Source organism: Centroberyx affinis, unplaced genomic scaffold, assembly GCF_046629955.1.
Source record: "Centroberyx affinis isolate AG114_WGS23_722 - 3 ecotype Tasmania unplaced genomic scaffold, CSIRO-AGI_Caff_v1 ptg007925l_1, whole genome shotgun sequence".
NCBI lineage: Eukaryota > Metazoa > Chordata > Actinopteri > Beryciformes > Berycidae > Centroberyx > Centroberyx affinis.
The window spans coordinates 168-18,440 of record NW_027283976.1 but is presented as its reverse complement, the minus strand read 5'-3'; the positions used below and the strand labels follow the sequence as shown (position 1 = coordinate 18,440).

Sequence of the window (18,273 nt, the reverse complement as noted above, 5' to 3'; positions counted from 1 at the left end):
AAGTCTTTTCAGTCTGTTGCTGTCGGCCGGCGGTTTGTCACTAACTGTCGTTAACCGATCGCTCGTTAGCCAGTAGGAGTCATCCTGCACCGTTACCATGACAACACTGCAGCACTTTGTGGCAAGAGGCTTTGTAATTTAACAAGACACTTATCCTCAATCACTGATTTACACTGACAAGTCTGTTGGTGGAAAATAACCTGCAGACCTGTGCTGGTTCCACCCAGAGAGACTGACATGAAATATCACTTTTCACCTTGTTAGCTCATTTTATTTATTTTCTTGTATTTTTATATCAAATCTCATGATTTTGCTCCTCTGTCTCAAACTGAAGGAAGGAAGCTTCCTGTAGTTCTGTCTCCTTCAGGTAGGAAACAGGAAGCTTCCTTTTAAGGTTCCTTGTTTTGAGGGAAACATACAGTGTTTCCTCACAGACGTATTAAACTAAACTCTAACAGGACCTGAACGACCCCTCGCTGTGTTAAGCCCCGCCCCAACATCCTGTTTCAACAGGAAATGCATCACATTAAAGTTTCACTTTACAGAGCAGAGAGTTTAAACACTGAAGAGAAGAATCCTTCACTTTGATATGAATTCTTCTTCTTCTTCACTGGTTCAGTTAGAAATGTTTTCCTTCATGTTTCTGAAGACGTTCTGTTTCTCATCTTTTCTTCTTGGCAGGATGTCGGGGACCCGGTCCCTCCTGAGGCCGTTCTCACTGGCCCCGCCCACCGGCTCTCCGGCCCCGCCCGCCCCCAACGCCTCCCGGTTCCCCCCGCCGACAGACTGGGAGGCGCCCGGCTTCACCCGCGCCGCCCAGTTCCGGGTCGGCGCCACCTTCTTCCTCTTCCTGTTCGCCGCCTGCAGTAACCTCGCCCTATTGGCCAGCGTGTGGCGGGGGCGGGGCCGGCGCCTGGCCTCCCACCTGCGGCCGCTCATCGTCAGCCTGGCGGCGGCCGACCTGATGATGACGTTCGTGGTGATGCCGCTGGACGCCGTGTGGAACGTGACGGTTCAGTGGTACGCCGGAGACGCCGCCTGCAAACTGCTGTGTTTCCTGAAGCTGTTCGCCATGCACTCCTCCGCCTCCATCCTGGTGGTCATCAGTCTGGACCGCCAGCACGCCATCCTGCACCCGCTGGACGCTCTGAGCGCGCACCACAGGAACCGCAGGATGCTGACGCTCGCCTGGAGCCTCAGCCTGCTGCTCGCATCACCACAGGTACGGGGGGGGGGGGGGGGGGGGGGGGGGGGGTTAGAAAGAAGGATGACGGGTGGAGAGAGAGATGGAGGAATTTGTTTTAGCATTTGCTGAATGATGTGATTGGAGGAGGAGCTTCAGCAGCAGGACAGACGGAGGTGAAGAGCGATGTTCAGGTTCTCAGGTTCTGACTGTGTTCAGGTTCTCAGGTTCTTGCTCTGTTCAGGTTCTCAGGTTCTGACTGTGTTCAGGTTCTCAGGTTCTTGCTCTGTTCAGGTTCTCAGGTTTTTCGTTCTCCTTCAAGAAGAAACCTCCAGGCTGAACATCTGGAGACCAGGAGCTTCAGTCTGATCTTTATCTTTCTGCTTCATTTCCATAAAGCTGCTGAATATTTCATGAAGCCGCTCATGTTGCCTCTCTTCTTCTTCAGTGGATTTTAGTGCTGCAGTGCTGACACAATACACACTGAGATAAGATGTGTCACAGCAGGGGATGATGGGAGTCAGAGCAGAGAGCTTCACTCTTCCTCTGACATTAATTAAACGTTAATATATAATATATAAATATTAATATTCTCTGGCAGAGGGCAGGAAAGCTTCAGCTGCAGGAGACTGAAGGACAAACTGCTGGATGAAGGACAGCATTGTGTGTGTGTGTGTGTGTGTGTGTGTGTGTGTGTGTGTGTGTGTGTGTGTGTGTGTGTGTGTGTGTGTGTGTGTGTGTGTGAATTTTCAATGAGATTAGATGTGATTGGGTGAAACTTCATTGATGGGAAACTGACTGGTTGCAACAGTAAACTCACAGCAAGGTGAAACAGAGCAGCTGATAGAAGTCAGGACATAAAACATGAAAATCCACCAGTGAAGAAGAGAAGAGCAGCTGCAGATCAGACAGGAACGCTTCAGAGCCACGAGCTGCAGACTGAAAACCAGCAGACAGATTAGACATACTGAGATAATATAAAATATATATAATATAATAAAGATAATGAATACAGAATTTTAAATTAAGTATACTGTGACTGTGTCAGTTAGTCACTGAATTCCCCCAAGGGGATCAATAAAGTATTTATTATCCTATCTTATCTTATATTAAAATACTACATTTTGGAATTCAGTCATTGATGCTGTCGACCTTTCACCTTTCAGCTGTTATGAAGCCAGGTGAATATTATATTTCCTGTTCACCTTTAGCTCACGACACACAGTCTGGAGTCTGTGGCTGCCTTTTATTTCCGTGCCTTAGTTTAGCATTAATGCTCAAGAAAAACAGGTAAAACCCCAAATGCCAAATCCCTCTAAGAATTTGCTTGTTGCTTGGATTGAAAGATTAAATGTGTGTAAACCCCCTGCAGCTAGCTGGAGCTAGTGGTACCTCTTGGTTTCAATGAGGAATGCTAACGACGCTAAGAAGGCAGTTTAAGGAAAGAAACATTTTCCCCTGATGTGACAAATCAAACCTAAAGCATCATCCTGTTGTTTTTCATCTACTTTACATTCATATTTTAATCATTTATACGCCTCTCTTCTATGGGCAGAAATATGTGTCACTAGAAACTGAAATTGAATTATTTATATTTGAATTTGAATTGCTCAACTTGAATAATTGCATTAAAACACTGAATTTTAATCACATAATTTGAATTTGTATTAACTTGAATAATTGCATTGAAAAACTGAATCTGAATAGCATAATTTGAAATTGAATTTATTAGTTTGAAACTGAATTCCAATAAACTTGAAACTGATTTTAATCCGTGTATCATTTGTTCTTTTCATATTCAATTGAGAATCCAAAATCGGAAAATGAAAAAACTATTTTTTATTTCGTTATTCGTTTATAAATCTGATACCAAAAAACAAATAACGGTTTGTTTTTCATACTTTCGATTTCATGCTCAGATCAAAAATAGGAAATGAAAAAACGGGCCACGGGCCGAACTTGATTTTGATATTTAATTTGTCCGATTTTGCGACCCGGAAGTTATTGACTTCTTCAGGTGTTGCACTTGATAAGCTTGCAGCAAATTCGCCAACAGTTCAGTGTGAAAATAACGTACGTCTGTGCAATTTTACAGAATAAATATGACGTATTTTTAGACAAAACTACAATACCTGGATGATCCTGCCGATTGTTTTCGGTTGTCATGTCGTCTTCCCTGACAGTGAAGCGTTTAGTTCCTCTGGACAAGAAGAAACTCCATGACAAGGCTGGCAAAACTGAATCAAGCTAACGAGACGGTAACTTCCGGGTCACACAAATCAAACAAATTAAATATCAAAATCAAGTTTGGCCCGTGGCCCATTTTTTCATTTCCTATTTTTGACTTAAAACAAACCGTTATTTGTTTTTTGATCGGATTCATAAACGAATAACAAATCATTTTTTCATTTTCCAATTTTGGATTCTCAATTGAATATGAAAAGAACGAATGATACACGGATTTGAATGTAATATTATGAAATTGAATTCATTTGCTCTGAAACTATTCAGTTCTCACAATTCAATTTCAGTTTACTGAGACTCATCCTGGTCGTTGAGGAAGAGCAAATCACAGAAGCGAGTGCAGATTCACAGAACTCCTGACCAACAGTAAGGAGGTCAGAGGTCAGAGGTCACAGCACCCAGACAGTAGATGGAACTGAGGAGAGAAGAAGAAAGATCGATCACTCGCTGAACTTCCTGTTCCGCAGCTCTTTATTTTCCGGGCGATCAAGGCGGAGGGCGTGGACTTCACTCAGTGTGCGACACACGGCAGCTTCAGCCGCCGCTGGCAGGAGACGCTGTACAACATGTTCCACTTCGTGACGCTGTACGTCGTCCCCCTGCTGGTCATGAGCTGCTGCTACAGCCGCATCCTGATCCAGATCAACCGCCAGCACCGCAAGAACAAAGGTACTTCAACCCTCCCAACCCTCCCAACCCCAAACCTAAACCTCCTAAACCCAAACCTAAACCTAACCCAGCACCGCAAGAACAAAGGTACTTCAACCCTCCCAACCCTCCCAACCCTCCCAACCCCAAACCTAAACCTCCTAAACCCAAACCTAAACCTAACCCAGCACTGCAAGAACAAAGGTACTTCAACCCTCCCAACCCTCCTAACCCCAATATTATTAGACCGACTGAAAAACCGGGTGGGACTATCTGGCACAGTACTAAATTGGTTTGAATCCTATTTAAAGGACAGGGACTACTTTGTGTCTGTAAGTAATTACACATCTGAGCGGACAAAAGTGACATGCAGAGTTCCACAAGGCTCCATTCTGGGGCCTCTTCTATTCAACATCTACATGCTTCCACTGGCTCAGATTATGGAAAACAACAAAATATGTTACCATAATTATGCAGACGACACACAAATTTACATAACCATATCACCAGGGGACTATAGTCCCATACAAACGCTGAGTAAGTGCATTGAACAAATCAATGACTGGATGTGTCAGAATTTTGAAGTAATTGTTTTCGGAGCCAAGGAAGAACGACTAAAAGTGCTCAGCTTCAATCGGTAAAATGTTAAAAACCACAAACCAAGCCAGAAATGTTGGAGTAGTCATGGACTCAGATCTGAATTTCAACAGCCACATTAAGACAATTACTAAGTCAGCCTACTATCACCTTAAGAATATATCAAGGATTAAAGGACTGATGTCTCAGCAGGATTTGGAAAAACTTGTCCATGCATTTATCTTCAGTAGACTGGACTAACAGAGTCTTTACAGGTCTCCCTAAAAAATCCATCAGACAGCTGCAGCTGATTCAGAACGCTGCTGCTCCAATCCTCACTAAGACCAGGAAAGTGGATCACATCAGTCCAGGTCTGAGGTTTTACACTTCCTGTCTGGCTTCCTGTCTGTCAAAGAATTGATTTCTAAATACTACTGTTGGTTTATAAAGCCCTGAACGGTTTAGGGCCAAAATACATTTCTGATCTTCTGCTTCGTTATGAACCGTCCAGACCTCTCAGGTGGTCTGGGACCTCTCAGGTGGTCTGGGACAGGTCTGCTTTCTGTCCCCAGAGTAAAAACCCTCCTGACCCGAACCCAAACCCTACTGCCTCTAACTAGGGCTGCAACTAAAGATTATTTTCATTATCAATTAATCATTTAGTCTCTAATTGATAAATTGATTTGTTTCAGCATTAGCCCTAACCCTGCAGCAAATTCTGAAGATTACAAGATTTTGGACACAAGAAGAAGATGGAGCATGTTTGCAGACTGTGTGATTGTTGTCTTTTGTGTTCACTTTGTGTCAGACTGTGATTGGACAGAAGTCAAATCTTGATCATCAGCCTGTCAGACTGTATGAACTGAAGTCGTTCCTCTGTCATATTGTGATTGGTTGAAGGTCGAGGCTGCGTCCTGAACACCCGGGGAATTTAAAAATGGTGTTGATGAAACAAGCGATGGCGGTGATGTTTGCCTTAAAGAGTCTGCCTTCTTTTATTGTATCCCAACGGATTTTGGTTCCTTCGTAACATGTTCTTTTTGAGTTAGACATGTTTGGTTTTGTTTACATTTGATACAGCTGGCACGCTCATTTCCTACCGTCCTCCCATCGGTCACCGACCATCGATAACAACAAGAAGATTTTTCCCAGACAGAACATTTGGACAACATTAAGACGGACAAAATCACACAGTCTGAAAACACGTTCAGAGCTAGCAGAGAAGCAAACCAAATAGATTTCATGCACAAAAAATAGTATTTAGAACAAGTCTACACAAAAGAAGTGTTAACTTAATAAAGCTCGTCAACGCATCGACCGCACTGAACTGAGCCATTGTTGGATTGGTACAGTGACTCATCAGATAACAGATGAACCCTGACCCTCCTAACCCTCCTAACCCTCCTAACCCTCCTAACCCTCCAGATGGCTGCAGGTCTACCTTCCTCTTAGACATCCTGTCCTGGACCTGGAGGCTCCAGTTAGCATTTAGGTTAAAACAAATGTATTTATTCAGTGCAGCTCTACAAACTGGTCTTTACATGTAGAGTTTTTGCTATCAGGGCTGTGAAAACTAACATGTCAGTATGTCCAAACGGCTCTAAATGCAGCTAGGTGCATTAGTCTTCCTGCTGGTCCTCCTGTCTTCCTTCAAACTGACCAACTGGCTTTCATGACCGCAGCACACGGTAAGATCAGTAACATCTAACCGGTCGCTCCCTCTCAGCAGGTGAGTCTTACCTGAGGCGGAGCGGCACCGACATGATCCCTAAGGCTCGTCTGAAGACTCTGAAGATGACCATCATCATCGTGGCGTCCTTCGTCGTGTGCTGGACTCCCTACTACCTGCTGGGGATCTGGTACTGGTTCCAGCCGGAGATGCTGCGCGTCACGCCGGAGTACGTCCACCACGCTCTGTTCGTCTTCGGAAACCTGAACACCTGCTGCGACCCGGTCATCTACGGCTTCTACACGCCGTCCTTCAGGGCCGACCTCGCCGTGTGCTGCGGGCGGCGGGACGGCGGCGCCTCGCCCCGCTCTCTGGACCGCCTGTCGGCCCGGCAGGGTCCTCACAGCGGGGAGCAGGAGTCTGACGCCGCCAGCGTCAACCAGGCGGGAGGAGCCGCCGTCTGACTTCAACTCTCCGTGTTCACCAGCCGCTCATTATTTCAGCAAACTAGATGTTTAGAATAGAAAGACGGTTGGTGAGCAGGAGAGGAGACTACTGTACCTCTGAAATTTTGCCTTTACCAGCTGGCCGCCGGCTGGTCGGTTCCCAGTCCGCCACAGACTCGGACCGGAGATTCGACGGTTCTGTTCGGTTCAGGATAGGAACCGACGGTCCGGACGGATCTGACATGACAGGAAATGTAAGACCGGACCGGGAGCTCGGCTGAAGTTTCTCACACTGCTTGAGTCCGACTGGATGATTTCACTGATATTCTGTGAATGCTGGAAGAAGCAGTGAGACTGCTGAGATCTGAGCAGGAAAAAGCTTCATTACATCACAAAGGTCTCAGTGCAGCCGGACTGGCTGCTAAATCTGAGTTAGAGCGAATTAAAACCAGGATCTCTGCTGGAAACCAATCAGGACCCTGACAGAGCGAAGCCCGGCTGCAGGGACAGGAAGCAGCCTGACAGGCAGGCAGGCAGACAGGCAGACAGACAGACAGACAGACAGACAGGCAGGCAGGCAGGCAGGCAGGCAGGCAGGCAGACAGACAGACAGACAGACAGACAGACAGACAGGCAGGCAGGCAGGCAGGCAGGCAGACAGGCAGGCAGACAGACAGACAGACAGACAGACAGGCAGGCAGGCAGACAGGCAGGCAGACAGACAGACAGACAGACAGACAGACAGACAGACAGACAGGCAGACAGACAGGCAGACAGACCTCAGAGCATGGATGCAGTAGACGGCTCTTGGCATGTTCTTCTTATCGTAGATGTCGGTGGTTTCTGGGTGAAAGATCTGACAACAAAAGGATGGACTTTAAATTCTGACTTCTGAACTTTAATATATCAGAACCTGAACAGTGTAAAGGTTTAATCTGTTAGAAGGGTTAGGGTTAGCCTAACCCCAACCAAGTCTGACTAATCGATCAGCTGATCAATACTCCAGGTGAAGCTCACCGCCGGCAGGCCGACCTCCACCATGGCGTTCCTCCAGTGGTTGATGTTGTCAGTGTGGCGGAACTGCAAACCCTGAGCCTGGACCACACACATTATTGATCACACATCAGGTTATTGATCACACATCAGGTTATTGATCACACATCAGGTTATTGATCACACATCAGGTTATTGATCACACATCAGGTTATTGATCACACATCAGGTTATTGATCACACATCAGGTTATTGATCACACATCAGGGGGCGGAGCCAAACCAGCCATCCAAACACCAGACTGACTCTGCTTTATGATAGACCACATGAAGCTGAACTGTCTGTCTGACTTTCCATGTTTTCCTGGATCAGTTTCAGATGTAAAACTTCAGACTGAATTAGAAAGATTCAAATAAAGAGAAGAGCAGGAGACGACTGGAAGAAAGTTAAATGAAAGAAAGGAATAAAAGAACAACAAGAGGAAAATGAATCAATCGATGAAACCAATAGAAACAGATGATCAGTGTCTGGAGGCTTCATGCTGCCTTGTGTCACTTTTCAATCATAACCTGTCTGTGTGTTAAGTAGTATTGTGTATTATGTATATTATGGCAGACCGTCCCAGTAACATGCCACCACTGTACTGGTTCAGCAGCCTGTCCCAGTCTGGTCTCCCAGTCAGACCTGATAGCGCTGCTGGTCCGGGTCGTAGATCTTCCTCAGCGGGACGGTCCTGGGACAGAAGCAGTGTCCCAGTTTGGCGAGGAAGACTCCGTTCCTCAACGCCTCCTCCAGCTCCGTGGGAGCAGGGAGCTGCTCCTGAAGACACGCCTCCATCCACCTGACACACACACACACACACACACACACACACACACACACACACACACACACACACACACACACACACACACACACACACACACACACACACACACACACACACACACACACACACACACACACACACACACACACACACACACACACACACACACACACACACACACACACACACACAGTTAAATCTGGTCTCATCTGGAGTTATGAATTCTTGAAAGTTGCAGCTGATTTCCAGTCAGTGGATTCCTGAAGTTCCCAGTCTGTCTTCAGGGTCCGGACTGGTCTCTAGTCTGCGATGCGGTTCTGACTTTATCCAAAAGGTTTGAAAGAGTTTCATCACCAACAGTGGAGTTATGAGGTTTTCACACACAGCAGAGAAATGTAAAACCTCATGTTAAATAATCCATGTCCAGTCCACTGAAGTGGATACAGATATAAAGTATGATTTTATATAATAATCTTTAATTTGTGTGAGCTCAGCTGTCTGTGTGTCAGCTGTCTGTGTCTCAGCTGTCTGTGTGTCAGCTGTCTGTGTGTCAGCTGTCTGCGTGTCAGTTGTCTGTGTGTCAGTTGTCTGTGTGTCAGTTGTCTGTGTGTCAGCTGTCTGTGTGTCAGTTGTCTGTGTGTCAGCTGTCTGTGTCTCAGCTGTCTGTGTGTCAGCTGTCTGTGTCAGTTGTCTGTGTCAGTTGTGTTCAGCAGACCTCTTGGCCTCCTCCAGGCGGCAGAGGTACTGATACGCTTCACTCTGGACCCGCTGCTCGTCCATCTGCTCCGCTGTCAGGCGCTCGTCTGCAAACAGACAGTTCACATGAAACCGCTTCAGTTCACATGAAACCACTTCAAATGAAACCATTTCAGTTCACATGAAACCGCTTCACATGAAACCGCTTCAGTTCACATGAAACCGCTTCAGTTCACATGAAACCGCTTCACATGAAACCGCATCAGTTCACATGAAACCACTTCAAATGAAACCATTTCAGTTCACATGAAACCGCTTCACATGAAACCGCTTCAGTTCACATGAAACCACTTTAGTTCACATGAAACCGCTTCACATGAAACCGCTTCAGTTCACATGAAACCGCTTCAGTTCACATGAAACCGCTTCACATGAAACCGCATCAGTTCACATGAAACCGCTTCAACATTAAACCACTCAGACAGTCTTGACAGCAGGATCTGTTTCTCTCCTGATTCAGGATCAATACATCAGGATACCATGTGATCAATAAAAGTTAAATAAAGTCTGACTGCAGAATTCTGTTTATTTCTGAGACTCAAATCTTTCCAGCGATGCCATTGGCTGCTAGAATGTAAACAACAATTTAAAAATGTCGTTACAAAGTGACAATAATATAATTTGGATGGAGAGCTTGTGAAACTGTGATGGTCAAGAGTCTCATTAGTGATTACTACAGCAGAATAACATGGAGCTGATATCACCATTCATGTTCCTGACAGCAGAATAACATGGAGCTGATATCACCATTCATGTTCCTGACAGCAGAATAACATGGAGCTGATATCACCATTCATGTTCCTGACAGCAGAATAACATGGAGCTGATATCACCATTCATGTTCCTGACAGCAGAATAACATGGAGCTGATATCACCATTCATGTTCCTGACAGCAGAATAACATGGAGCTGATATCACCATTCATGTTCCTGACAGCAGAATAACATGGAGCTGATATCACCATTCATGTTCCTGACCCTTTATGGAGGATCACAGTCTGCCTCTCAGACCCAGACAGACTTCAGGCTCTGACAGAAACCGGTTCAGCCTGCTGTCTGTGGCTTCAGGCTTTCAGACAACAGACAACATGACAGACTGAAGGAGTCTGTGTTGTGATGTATTTATAGAGCTGGGAGATAAATCAACATTATCGTTTATCGTCTTTCAGTGGAATCATATCATGATGATGTGAAGATATTTTAATATCGTGACACATTTCTTCTGTCTGAGGTATGGGAGGAATATTATTTGAATATTTCTGTTTTGTTTGACGTCACACCTAACATCACCATTCGGTTCAATGAGATGAACATTCATTTGATTATTTAACGTGATTTTGCATACATGAACCATATCGTGATATAAATGTTGATATCGAGAAAAATCCTTATGATTATCATGATATTGATTTGAACCATATCGCCCAGGCCTTTGACTGCAGGAGTCAGACTGAAGGAGTCTGTGTTCTGATGTGTTTCTCTACAGAGAAACCTTCAGTTCTCTTCCCACCTTGTCAGACCTGGAAATTATTAAATTCATTTTCCAAACATTTCCAGACCTGCAGGAACCTTCAGGTCTGGTGTTTTTTATCATTAAGATCAAACAGAAATAATCTGAAATATATTTACAAGCCAAATCTAAACGGCAGAATCAGGACTAAGTTCCTCTGACTGACAGTTTGGTGACAGATGACTAATAATTTAAATAATTGATCACACAGATCCTGAGATCATGTCCGACAGTCATACCGCAGTTATAATACAGCTGATATTAGAGATGAGAGTTCAGCAGGTTGATTTACAGAAACTCTTCTGCCACCTGAAGACAGAAAGTTTAAAGTAGTAAAATATGAAAGTAGTAAAATATGAAAGTAGTAAAACATAAAGTAGTAAAACATAAAGTAGTAAAACATAAAGTAGTAAAACATAAAGTAGTAAAACATAAAGTAGTAAGGCATAAAGCGGACTCACAGCCGGAGCGGCTCTGGGCAGCAGACTCCTCCATCTTCCCTCCTCTGGACTCTAATCCTCTTCAGCTGCTCGGAAACAAAATAAAAAATCTTCCAACTCGTAAAATCGATGAAAGTCTGAAGTTTGAAAAGTGAAACTCGAAGTTTGATCCAGATGAAAATCCGCCTGGAAAACCGCGACCGATCCGCTGCTTCCTGTCTGAGGTTTGAAAGCTCCCGCCGCTCTCTGATTGGCTGGCCGAGCAGCCGCTTCTCTTATTGGCTGAAAGTGTCGCGCTTTGCATTATGGTCTATGTATTTTTCCTATGTTTTTTTTCTCGTCAGAACTTTTGATTCATAGTTAACTTTTATCATTAGCGACAATTATACAAATACATCTAATACAGCACACATCTGTGATTACAGAATTTACTGAAACAGCTTCTGTAGTCACCGCTTCCTCTGTAGTCTATTTGGTGTTGCCATAGCAACGGAGACAAACTACAGCAGCCGTGCTAGCTAGCTGGCTAGCCCCGCTAGCCCTCTGTCTGCTAGAACTGACAGCTTTACTATAAACAGTTAAGTTAACGTTATTTAATAAGTTAGAAAAGTTAAAGTTAATGAGTCAACCAACAGAATATGGAGGATAATCTGGAAACTGTGAGTGTTCATTTGCTGCACTGGTAGTATTAGTATTAGTATTAGCAGTAGTATTATTAGCACGTTAGTAGAAGTAACGTTAGTAGTAGTTGTAGTATTAGTAGTACAGCCTGGTTAAATAGCTGTTCAGTCCAGTATGTTATTAAAATTGATGTAATAGTAAATAATGAAACTGAACTCTGACCTCCATTCAGACAAAATGGATTATATTTTTGGGAAACAGTAATTTTTCCCCTTAAAAACGAATATATCCTCATATAACTTACAGTTTGATAGTACTTGTTGATAGTACTTGATAGTACTATGATGTGTACTGTGGATTTAACGTTATATGATACAGATTCATATTATGAGCCTCAGTGAGTTCAGGTGGCTTCGCTTCTTCCTGCCTGCTGATGAACCAAAGAGGCTTCATGTGTCCACCAGGGGGCAGTGCTGCTGCAGCGCTAAGCTAGCTGTTAGCTGTTAGCTGTTAGCCGTTAGCTACATGGTTAGCTGTTAGTTCAAGTGCTGCTGCAGCGCTAAGCTAGCTGTTAGCTGTTAGCTGTTAGCTGTTAGTTGCATGGTTAGCTGCAGTGCTAGCTTTAGCAGTGCTAGCTGTTAGCTGCAGTGCTAGCTGTTAGCTGCAGTGCTAGCTGTTAGCTGCAGTGCTAGCTGTTAGCTGCAGTGTGGCAGCTCTCTCCCGTGGCATGATGGGAAGCCAGATGACAGGCTGGCAGGGAACCGGAGAGTTTGGCTGAATGAGATTCTACAGTGAATCCTTTAGATCTTACAGATACTTTATCTATAGATACTGAACACAGTTTATTCATTCATTCATTCATTCATAGTTTTCTGTCGAATTGAACTATATATAGCCCCCCCCTCCCCCCCCTCTCTCTCCCCCTCTCTCTCTCTTTCTGTCTCTCTCTTCCAATTCAATTCAATAAGCTTTATTGGCATGACAGTTGTGTCACAAATTGCCAAAGCAAATGTGCACTGATAGAGCTCATCCATAAAAATGAAAGAAAGGTAGAAAATATATTTGTCTCACAACACATTACAGAAATCCATCAGACCATGAAATAACAGAAGAACAAAAATAGAAGTACTGAATATGGACAGAGTCCATAGAGAACTGTCTGTCTCTCTCTCTGTCTCTCTCTCTCTCCCTCTCTCTGTCTCTCCCTTTCTCTCTCTCTCTCTGTCTCTCTCTCTCTCTGTCTCCCTCTCTCTCTCGCTCTCCTGCAGATCCAACATGGCGTCTGACGGTTCTCCTCCAGATGCGGGTAAGACGAGGAGAGGAGGAAGAGGAGGGAGCGGGAGGTGAGGAGGAAGGTTCCAGAGGTTCCTGAGGTTCCAGAGGTTCCAGAGGTTCCTGAGGTTCCTGAGGTTCCTGTGGACATCGAGGATCTGACGGCCCGCGGACATCTTGCCCTTCAGAGCGGAAGGAGAGAAGAAGCTCTGAGCTGCTTTAAGAAAGCACTGAAAGCTTCTGTAGAGGTGGAACCTGTAGAACCTGTTAGAACCTGTTAGAACCTGTTCACATCACAGACTGTTAGAACCTGTTAGAAACTGTTTACATCACAGACTGTTAGAACCTGTTAGAACCTGTTCACATCACAGACTGTTAGAACCTGTAGAACCTGTTCACATCACAGACTGTTAGAACCTGTAGAACCTGTTTACATCACAGACTGTTAGAACCTGTTCACATCACAGACTGTTAGAACCTGTTAGAACCTGTTCACATCACAGACTGTTAGAACCTGTTAGAACCTGTTCACATCACAGACTGTTAGAACCTGTTCACATCACAGACTGTTAGAACCTGTTAGAACCTGTTCACATCACAGACTGTTAGAACCTGTTAGAACCTGTTCACATCACAGACTGTTAGAACCTGTAGAACCTGTTCACATCACAGACTGTTAGAACCTGTTAGAACCTGTTCACATCACAGACTGTTAGAACCTGTTAGAACCTGTTCACATCACAGACTGTTAGAACCTGTAGAACCTGTTCACATCACAGACTGTTAGAACCTGTAGAACCTGTTCACATCACAGACTGTTAGAACCTGTAGAACCTGTTCACATCACAGACTGTTAGAACCTGTTCACATCACAGACTGTTAGAACCTGTTAGAACCTGTTCACATCACAGACTGTTAGAACCTGTTAGAACCTGTTCACATCACAGACTGTTAGAACCTGTTCACATCACAGACTGTTAGAACCTGTTAGAACCTGTTCACATCACAGACTGTTAGAACCTGTAGAACCTGTTCACATCACAGACTGTTAGAACCTGTTAGAACCTGTTCACATCACAGACTGTTAGAACCTGTAGAACCTGTTCACATCACAGACTGTTAGAACCTGTAGAACCTGTTCACATCACAGACTGTTAGAACCTGTAGAACCTGTTCACATCACAGACTGTTAGAACCTGTTAGAACCTGAACTCTGCTACCTTGATGATTTGGGTTTGAAGGTTCCATATTATAGGAATTCAAATTTCCTATTTTCATTTGTTTCAGTGGTAAAATTTTAAGTTACTACATTTTATTTATTTATTTTTATTTTTTAAAGTATATTTATTGATTTCCAGAGGAAGAGACAATTAATGATGAAGAAGCTTGATAAAAACATGCAGCCTCTTTTCCACCTTCCCCCCCAACACAGAACACATTCTCCACACACAAGAACAAAAAATAAATAAATAAATAAATACAAAATAATAAATAAATGAATAATAGGAAACAGAGATAAAACACAAGACAGAGGGTTTATAAAATGAGGTATAACAAGGCAGTCAGACATAAAGCTGGATATTAAACACATGAAATGAACCTGGAGGTCTGAGTCCAGTCTGAAGGGCCTGGCCCGTCCTCTACAATATAAAGTTACTACGTTTTAAAAAATCCTTAAGTTTTTTGCAGACCGGACCTCTGACTAAAGCCTCCACTCACATTAGAGCAGCCGCTGCTGTCGGCCAATCGGAGTCCAGTGTTGTGAGGATTTAGGCTTCCCATTGGTTCAGTCCAACTCGTTCTGACTAAACTGAACTAAACTACATTTAGATTTGAGCCGCAGACACGAGACGGGGACCGGACTCACCAGACGGACCGAAGGTGTTTCCTTATGTCGTGCTGTGGTGGCTGGTGTTGATTTCCCAGCATGCCTTGTGAGCCGCTCCTCTGTCGGTCAGCTGCAGGACTCCCGGGTGCGGCGGGCCTGTTCCTTCAACCTGGGCGCGGCGTACGTGGAGGCGGGGAAACCGCAGAAGGGTCTGGACTTCCTGCGGCGAGCGCAGCCCGGCCCGCGGGCCGACCGGGTCGCAGACCTCCAGTTCAACCTGGCTGTGGCCCACAATGCACTGGGGCGGCGGCAAGAGGCCGCCGCGTATTTCCTCCAGGCCGCCCAGCTGTACCGATCCCAGGGGGGCGGAGCCAGCGAGGGCGACGCCTGCATGGAGATGAGCAGGTGCTACGTCAAACTGCAGGTCAGAACCAGAACCTGAACCTGAACCAGAGCCAGAGCCAGAGCCAGAGCCAGAGCCAGAGCCAGAGCCAGAGCCAGGACTAGACCCAGAACCAGAACCAGAGCCTCAACTAAAGCCAGAACTAAAACCAGAACCTGAATTAGAGCCAGAACCAAAAGTAGAGATAGAACCTGAACCTGGACCAGAACTAGAACCAGTAGTAAAACTAAAACCAGAACCTGAACTAGATCCAGAACTAGAACCTCAAGTAGAGCCAGAACCACAACCACAACCTGAACCAGAACCATACAGGTAGTTCAGTGTGTTCTAAACAGCGTACAGAGAACCAGACAGAGCTAATGCAGGAACATGCAGGAGAACCTGGAGTCAGAGTCTCATTCCAGACCCTAACCCTGCTGTGTTTTAATAAGCTGGATTAGCAGTGCTGACGCAGCGTTTTAGAACCCAGGTGGTCTGTCAGAAACCACATGAAGGAGATTACAGCTTTCTGCCTGCAGACCGACCGACTGTTCCTAAATATAATTTAAATAAAGTTCAACATATTCAACTTTCTGTTTCTGTCTGTTCTGTTCAATTCACTGAGCTGATGGCTGCATCCCAACCTGTCTGTGTGTGTGTGTGTGTGTGTGTGTGTGTCTGTGTGTGTGTGTGTGTGTGTGTGTGTGTGTGTGTGTGTGTGTGTGTGTGTGTGTGTGTGTGTGTGTCTGTGTGTGTGTGCGTGTGTGTGTGTGTGTGTGTGTGTGTGTGTCTGTGTGTGTGTTTGTGTGTGTGTGTGTGTGTCTGTGTGTGTGTGTGTGTTGTGTGTGTGTGTGTGTGTGTGTGTGTCTGTGTGTGTGTGTGTGTGTGTGTGTGTGTGTGTGTCAGGACTGGACTCAGGCGGTTCAGGGTTTCCTGCGGGCAGGGGAGAGCTACAGGGTGGCGGCCATGTTGGATTCTGCTGCCATCGCCCTCAAAGAAGCAGGAAGTCACATGGTCCAATCGGATCAGTTCAGCCAGGATGACATCACCAGCGTGCTGACAGAGTGTCTGAGTCTGGCGGACAGCGTCACCGACCCGAGGATTCTGGTAATTCCTTTATTAACCAGCAGTGTTAATGAGTAAAATATTACTCATGACTCATTTTGACAGCAGCAGAGACAGTGTGGGAGCTAGAGGTCTTCACGGGTCTACCCGGACCCTAGGATCCGAGACCCGACCCGGACCCGTACGGGTTCGGGTCCACGTTTTATTACGGCCAATCGGAACCGGGTCGGGTCCGTTCTATTACCGCGGGTCCCGGGTCTGTTTGTCATTATGTGTAAAACCCGAGTGGATCGGAGCTGACCCGTGATCAGCTCCGATCACGTGACGAGACGAGAAACACACGGAAGCGCCGTGTAACGTGACGATCGGGCTGACCTGGGATCAGATCACAAGAGCGAAACTAAGGTGAAAAAAAACGTTGAGCGGCGCCAGTGAGGTGGAGCGGAGGAAAGGATCAAGATGGAAACCTTCTTCACTGAGGGGGAAAATAATCTATAAAACTATTGTTTTAATCCATTTAACATGCAGGTTCATTTTAGTTGTAGCTTCTCAGCTGCTGGATCCATGATGGAGTCTCACTGCCACCTACTGGACAAACTGTACAGGTTACAGTTATTAGTCAGACCCCATGTATTTCCAGGGAAACGGACACTAGCAAAAAGTTGTTTTTTTTAGGGCCCGAGCACGACCTCGTGTGAAGCCCTATTGTATTTCGTTCGTGGAATTATTTTTCTTATATATAATAAATCGGACTTTTGAGGAGCTAAACTCGAAAGTTGTGAAACTTTTCACACGAGTCAGAAGTGGTGAAAAATTATATATTTTATGGGTCTCGCTCATGGGCAAAGCGGCTCGATAGCGCCCCCCTACAACATTTAAACGGAGTATCCCTCGCCGTACGTTTGTCCTAGACTTATGAAACTCGGTAGGCACGTGTATCATGTCCAGACTTAAAAAAAAGTCCGTAGGTACCATGCGCCTAAAACCAACAGGAAGTCGGCCATTTTGAATTGATTGTGACATTTTTGGCCGTTTTTGGCCGTTTGCAGGGGTCGTACTTTAACGAACTCCTCCTAGGCGGTGATCGGATCCACGTCAAACTCGGTCAGCGTGAATAAAAGACCCTCAACGATGAAAATTTATCAAAAGCTTCAGTTTCGTCACACGGCGTGGGCGTGGCGAGGCGGCGAATTTCCGTGTTTCGCCACGAAACAGGAAGTGGCTTTTAACTGGCCTGTACATGGTCACATCTGGACCAAACTTCACATGTTGGATGAGAGTCCCGGCCTGAACACGTCTACAGGCCGATATTCAGTTATAGTCATAGCGCCACCTACTGGCAACAGGAATTACATGTTTTAAACTTTGCTGTGCTTCTCCCAGCGGGCTGACCAGATCCACCTCAAATGTGGTCAGAAAAGCCGTAGGACCTTGATGATGCTCAGTGGTGAAGATCGGGAGCATTCGTCGAACGCCGTTGTCATGGCGGCGCGGCGAATTTCCATGTTTCGCCATGAAACAGGAAGCTGGGTTAACTTGAGTTTACATCGTCCGATCTGCACCAGATTTCACATGCTGGTCCAGAGTCCAGGCCTGAGGACATCTACAGGCCGATTGGGAGTCATAGGCATTGCGCCACCTACTGGCGACAGGAAGTAAGCCTTGCGTGACAATCGTCATTGGATTTACATGGAATTTTCATGGTGTGGGCCACGTCGACCGGTCGGTGTCCGGTAACGACGCCGCGCACCCCGACTTGCACACAGATGCGAGGGCCGCTCATGACTGCTTGCAGTTTTAATTTTGAGAGT

General features: G+C 45.5%; 3 protein-coding genes across 3 annotated transcripts; 2 read left to right on the top strand and 1 right to left on the bottom strand.

Moving 5' to 3' along the window:
* Positions 1 to 682: 682 nt before the first annotated feature.
* On the top strand, positions 683 to 6,784 carry gnrhr1 (gonadotropin releasing hormone receptor 1). Its single transcript, XM_071514067.1, has 3 exons — positions 683 to 1,222; positions 3,895 to 4,096; positions 6,378 to 6,784. The coding sequence occupies exons 1-3, from the start codon at positions 683 to 685 to the stop codon at positions 6,782 to 6,784; spliced, it is 1,149 nt and encodes a 382-aa protein (XP_071370168.1).
* Positions 6,785 to 6,973: 189 nt separating this feature from the next.
* Positions 6,974 to 11,489, bottom strand: LOC139639913 (ras GTPase-activating-like protein IQGAP3). Its single transcript, XM_071514066.1, has 6 exons — positions 11,316 to 11,489; positions 9,304 to 9,391; positions 8,444 to 8,600; positions 7,784 to 7,861; positions 7,546 to 7,622; positions 6,974 to 7,130 (listed from the first exon to the last, which is right to left on the bottom strand). Exons 1-6 carry the CDS (start codon positions 11,347 to 11,349, stop codon positions 6,974 to 6,976), a joined length of 591 nt encoding a protein of 196 aa, XP_071370167.1. The 5' UTR covers positions 11,350 to 11,489.
* Positions 11,490 to 13,190: 1,701 nt separating this feature from the next.
* LOC139639915 (tetratricopeptide repeat protein 24-like) lies at positions 13,191 to 16,504 on the top strand (the record flags this gene model as incomplete). The annotated part of the gene is made up of 4 exons (XM_071514068.1): positions 13,191 to 13,221; positions 13,305 to 13,435; positions 15,146 to 15,439; positions 16,304 to 16,504. Coding segments are annotated over exons 1-4 (657 nt in total), but the record flags the coding sequence as incomplete, so codon positions are not given.
* Positions 16,505 to 18,273: the final 1,769 nt, after the last annotated feature.

Coding starts and splice junctions, on each gene's coding strand:
- gnrhr1 (XM_071514067.1), top strand. CDS start 683: ATGTCGGGGACCCGGTCCCTCCTGAGGCCGTTCTCACTGGCCCCGCCC. Junction 1,223..3,894: donor TGCTGCTCGCATCACCACAG/GTACGGGGGGGG, acceptor CCTGTTCCGCAG/CTCTTTATTTTCCGGGCGAT. Junction 4,097..6,377: donor CCAGCACCGCAAGAACAAAG/GTACTTCAACCC, acceptor GCTCCCTCTCAG/CAGGTGAGTCTTACCTGAGG.
- LOC139639913 (XM_071514066.1), bottom strand. CDS start 11,349: ATGGAGGAGTCTGCTGCCCAGAGCCGCTCCGGCT. Junction 9,392..11,315: donor TGCCCAGAGCCGCTCCGGCT/GTGAGTCCGCTT, acceptor GTCTGTTTGCAG/ACGAGCGCCTGACAGCGGAG. Junction 7,623..7,783: donor TGGAGGTCGGCCTGCCGGCG/GTGAGCTTCACC, acceptor TTTTGTTGTCAG/ATCTTTCACCCAGAAACCAC.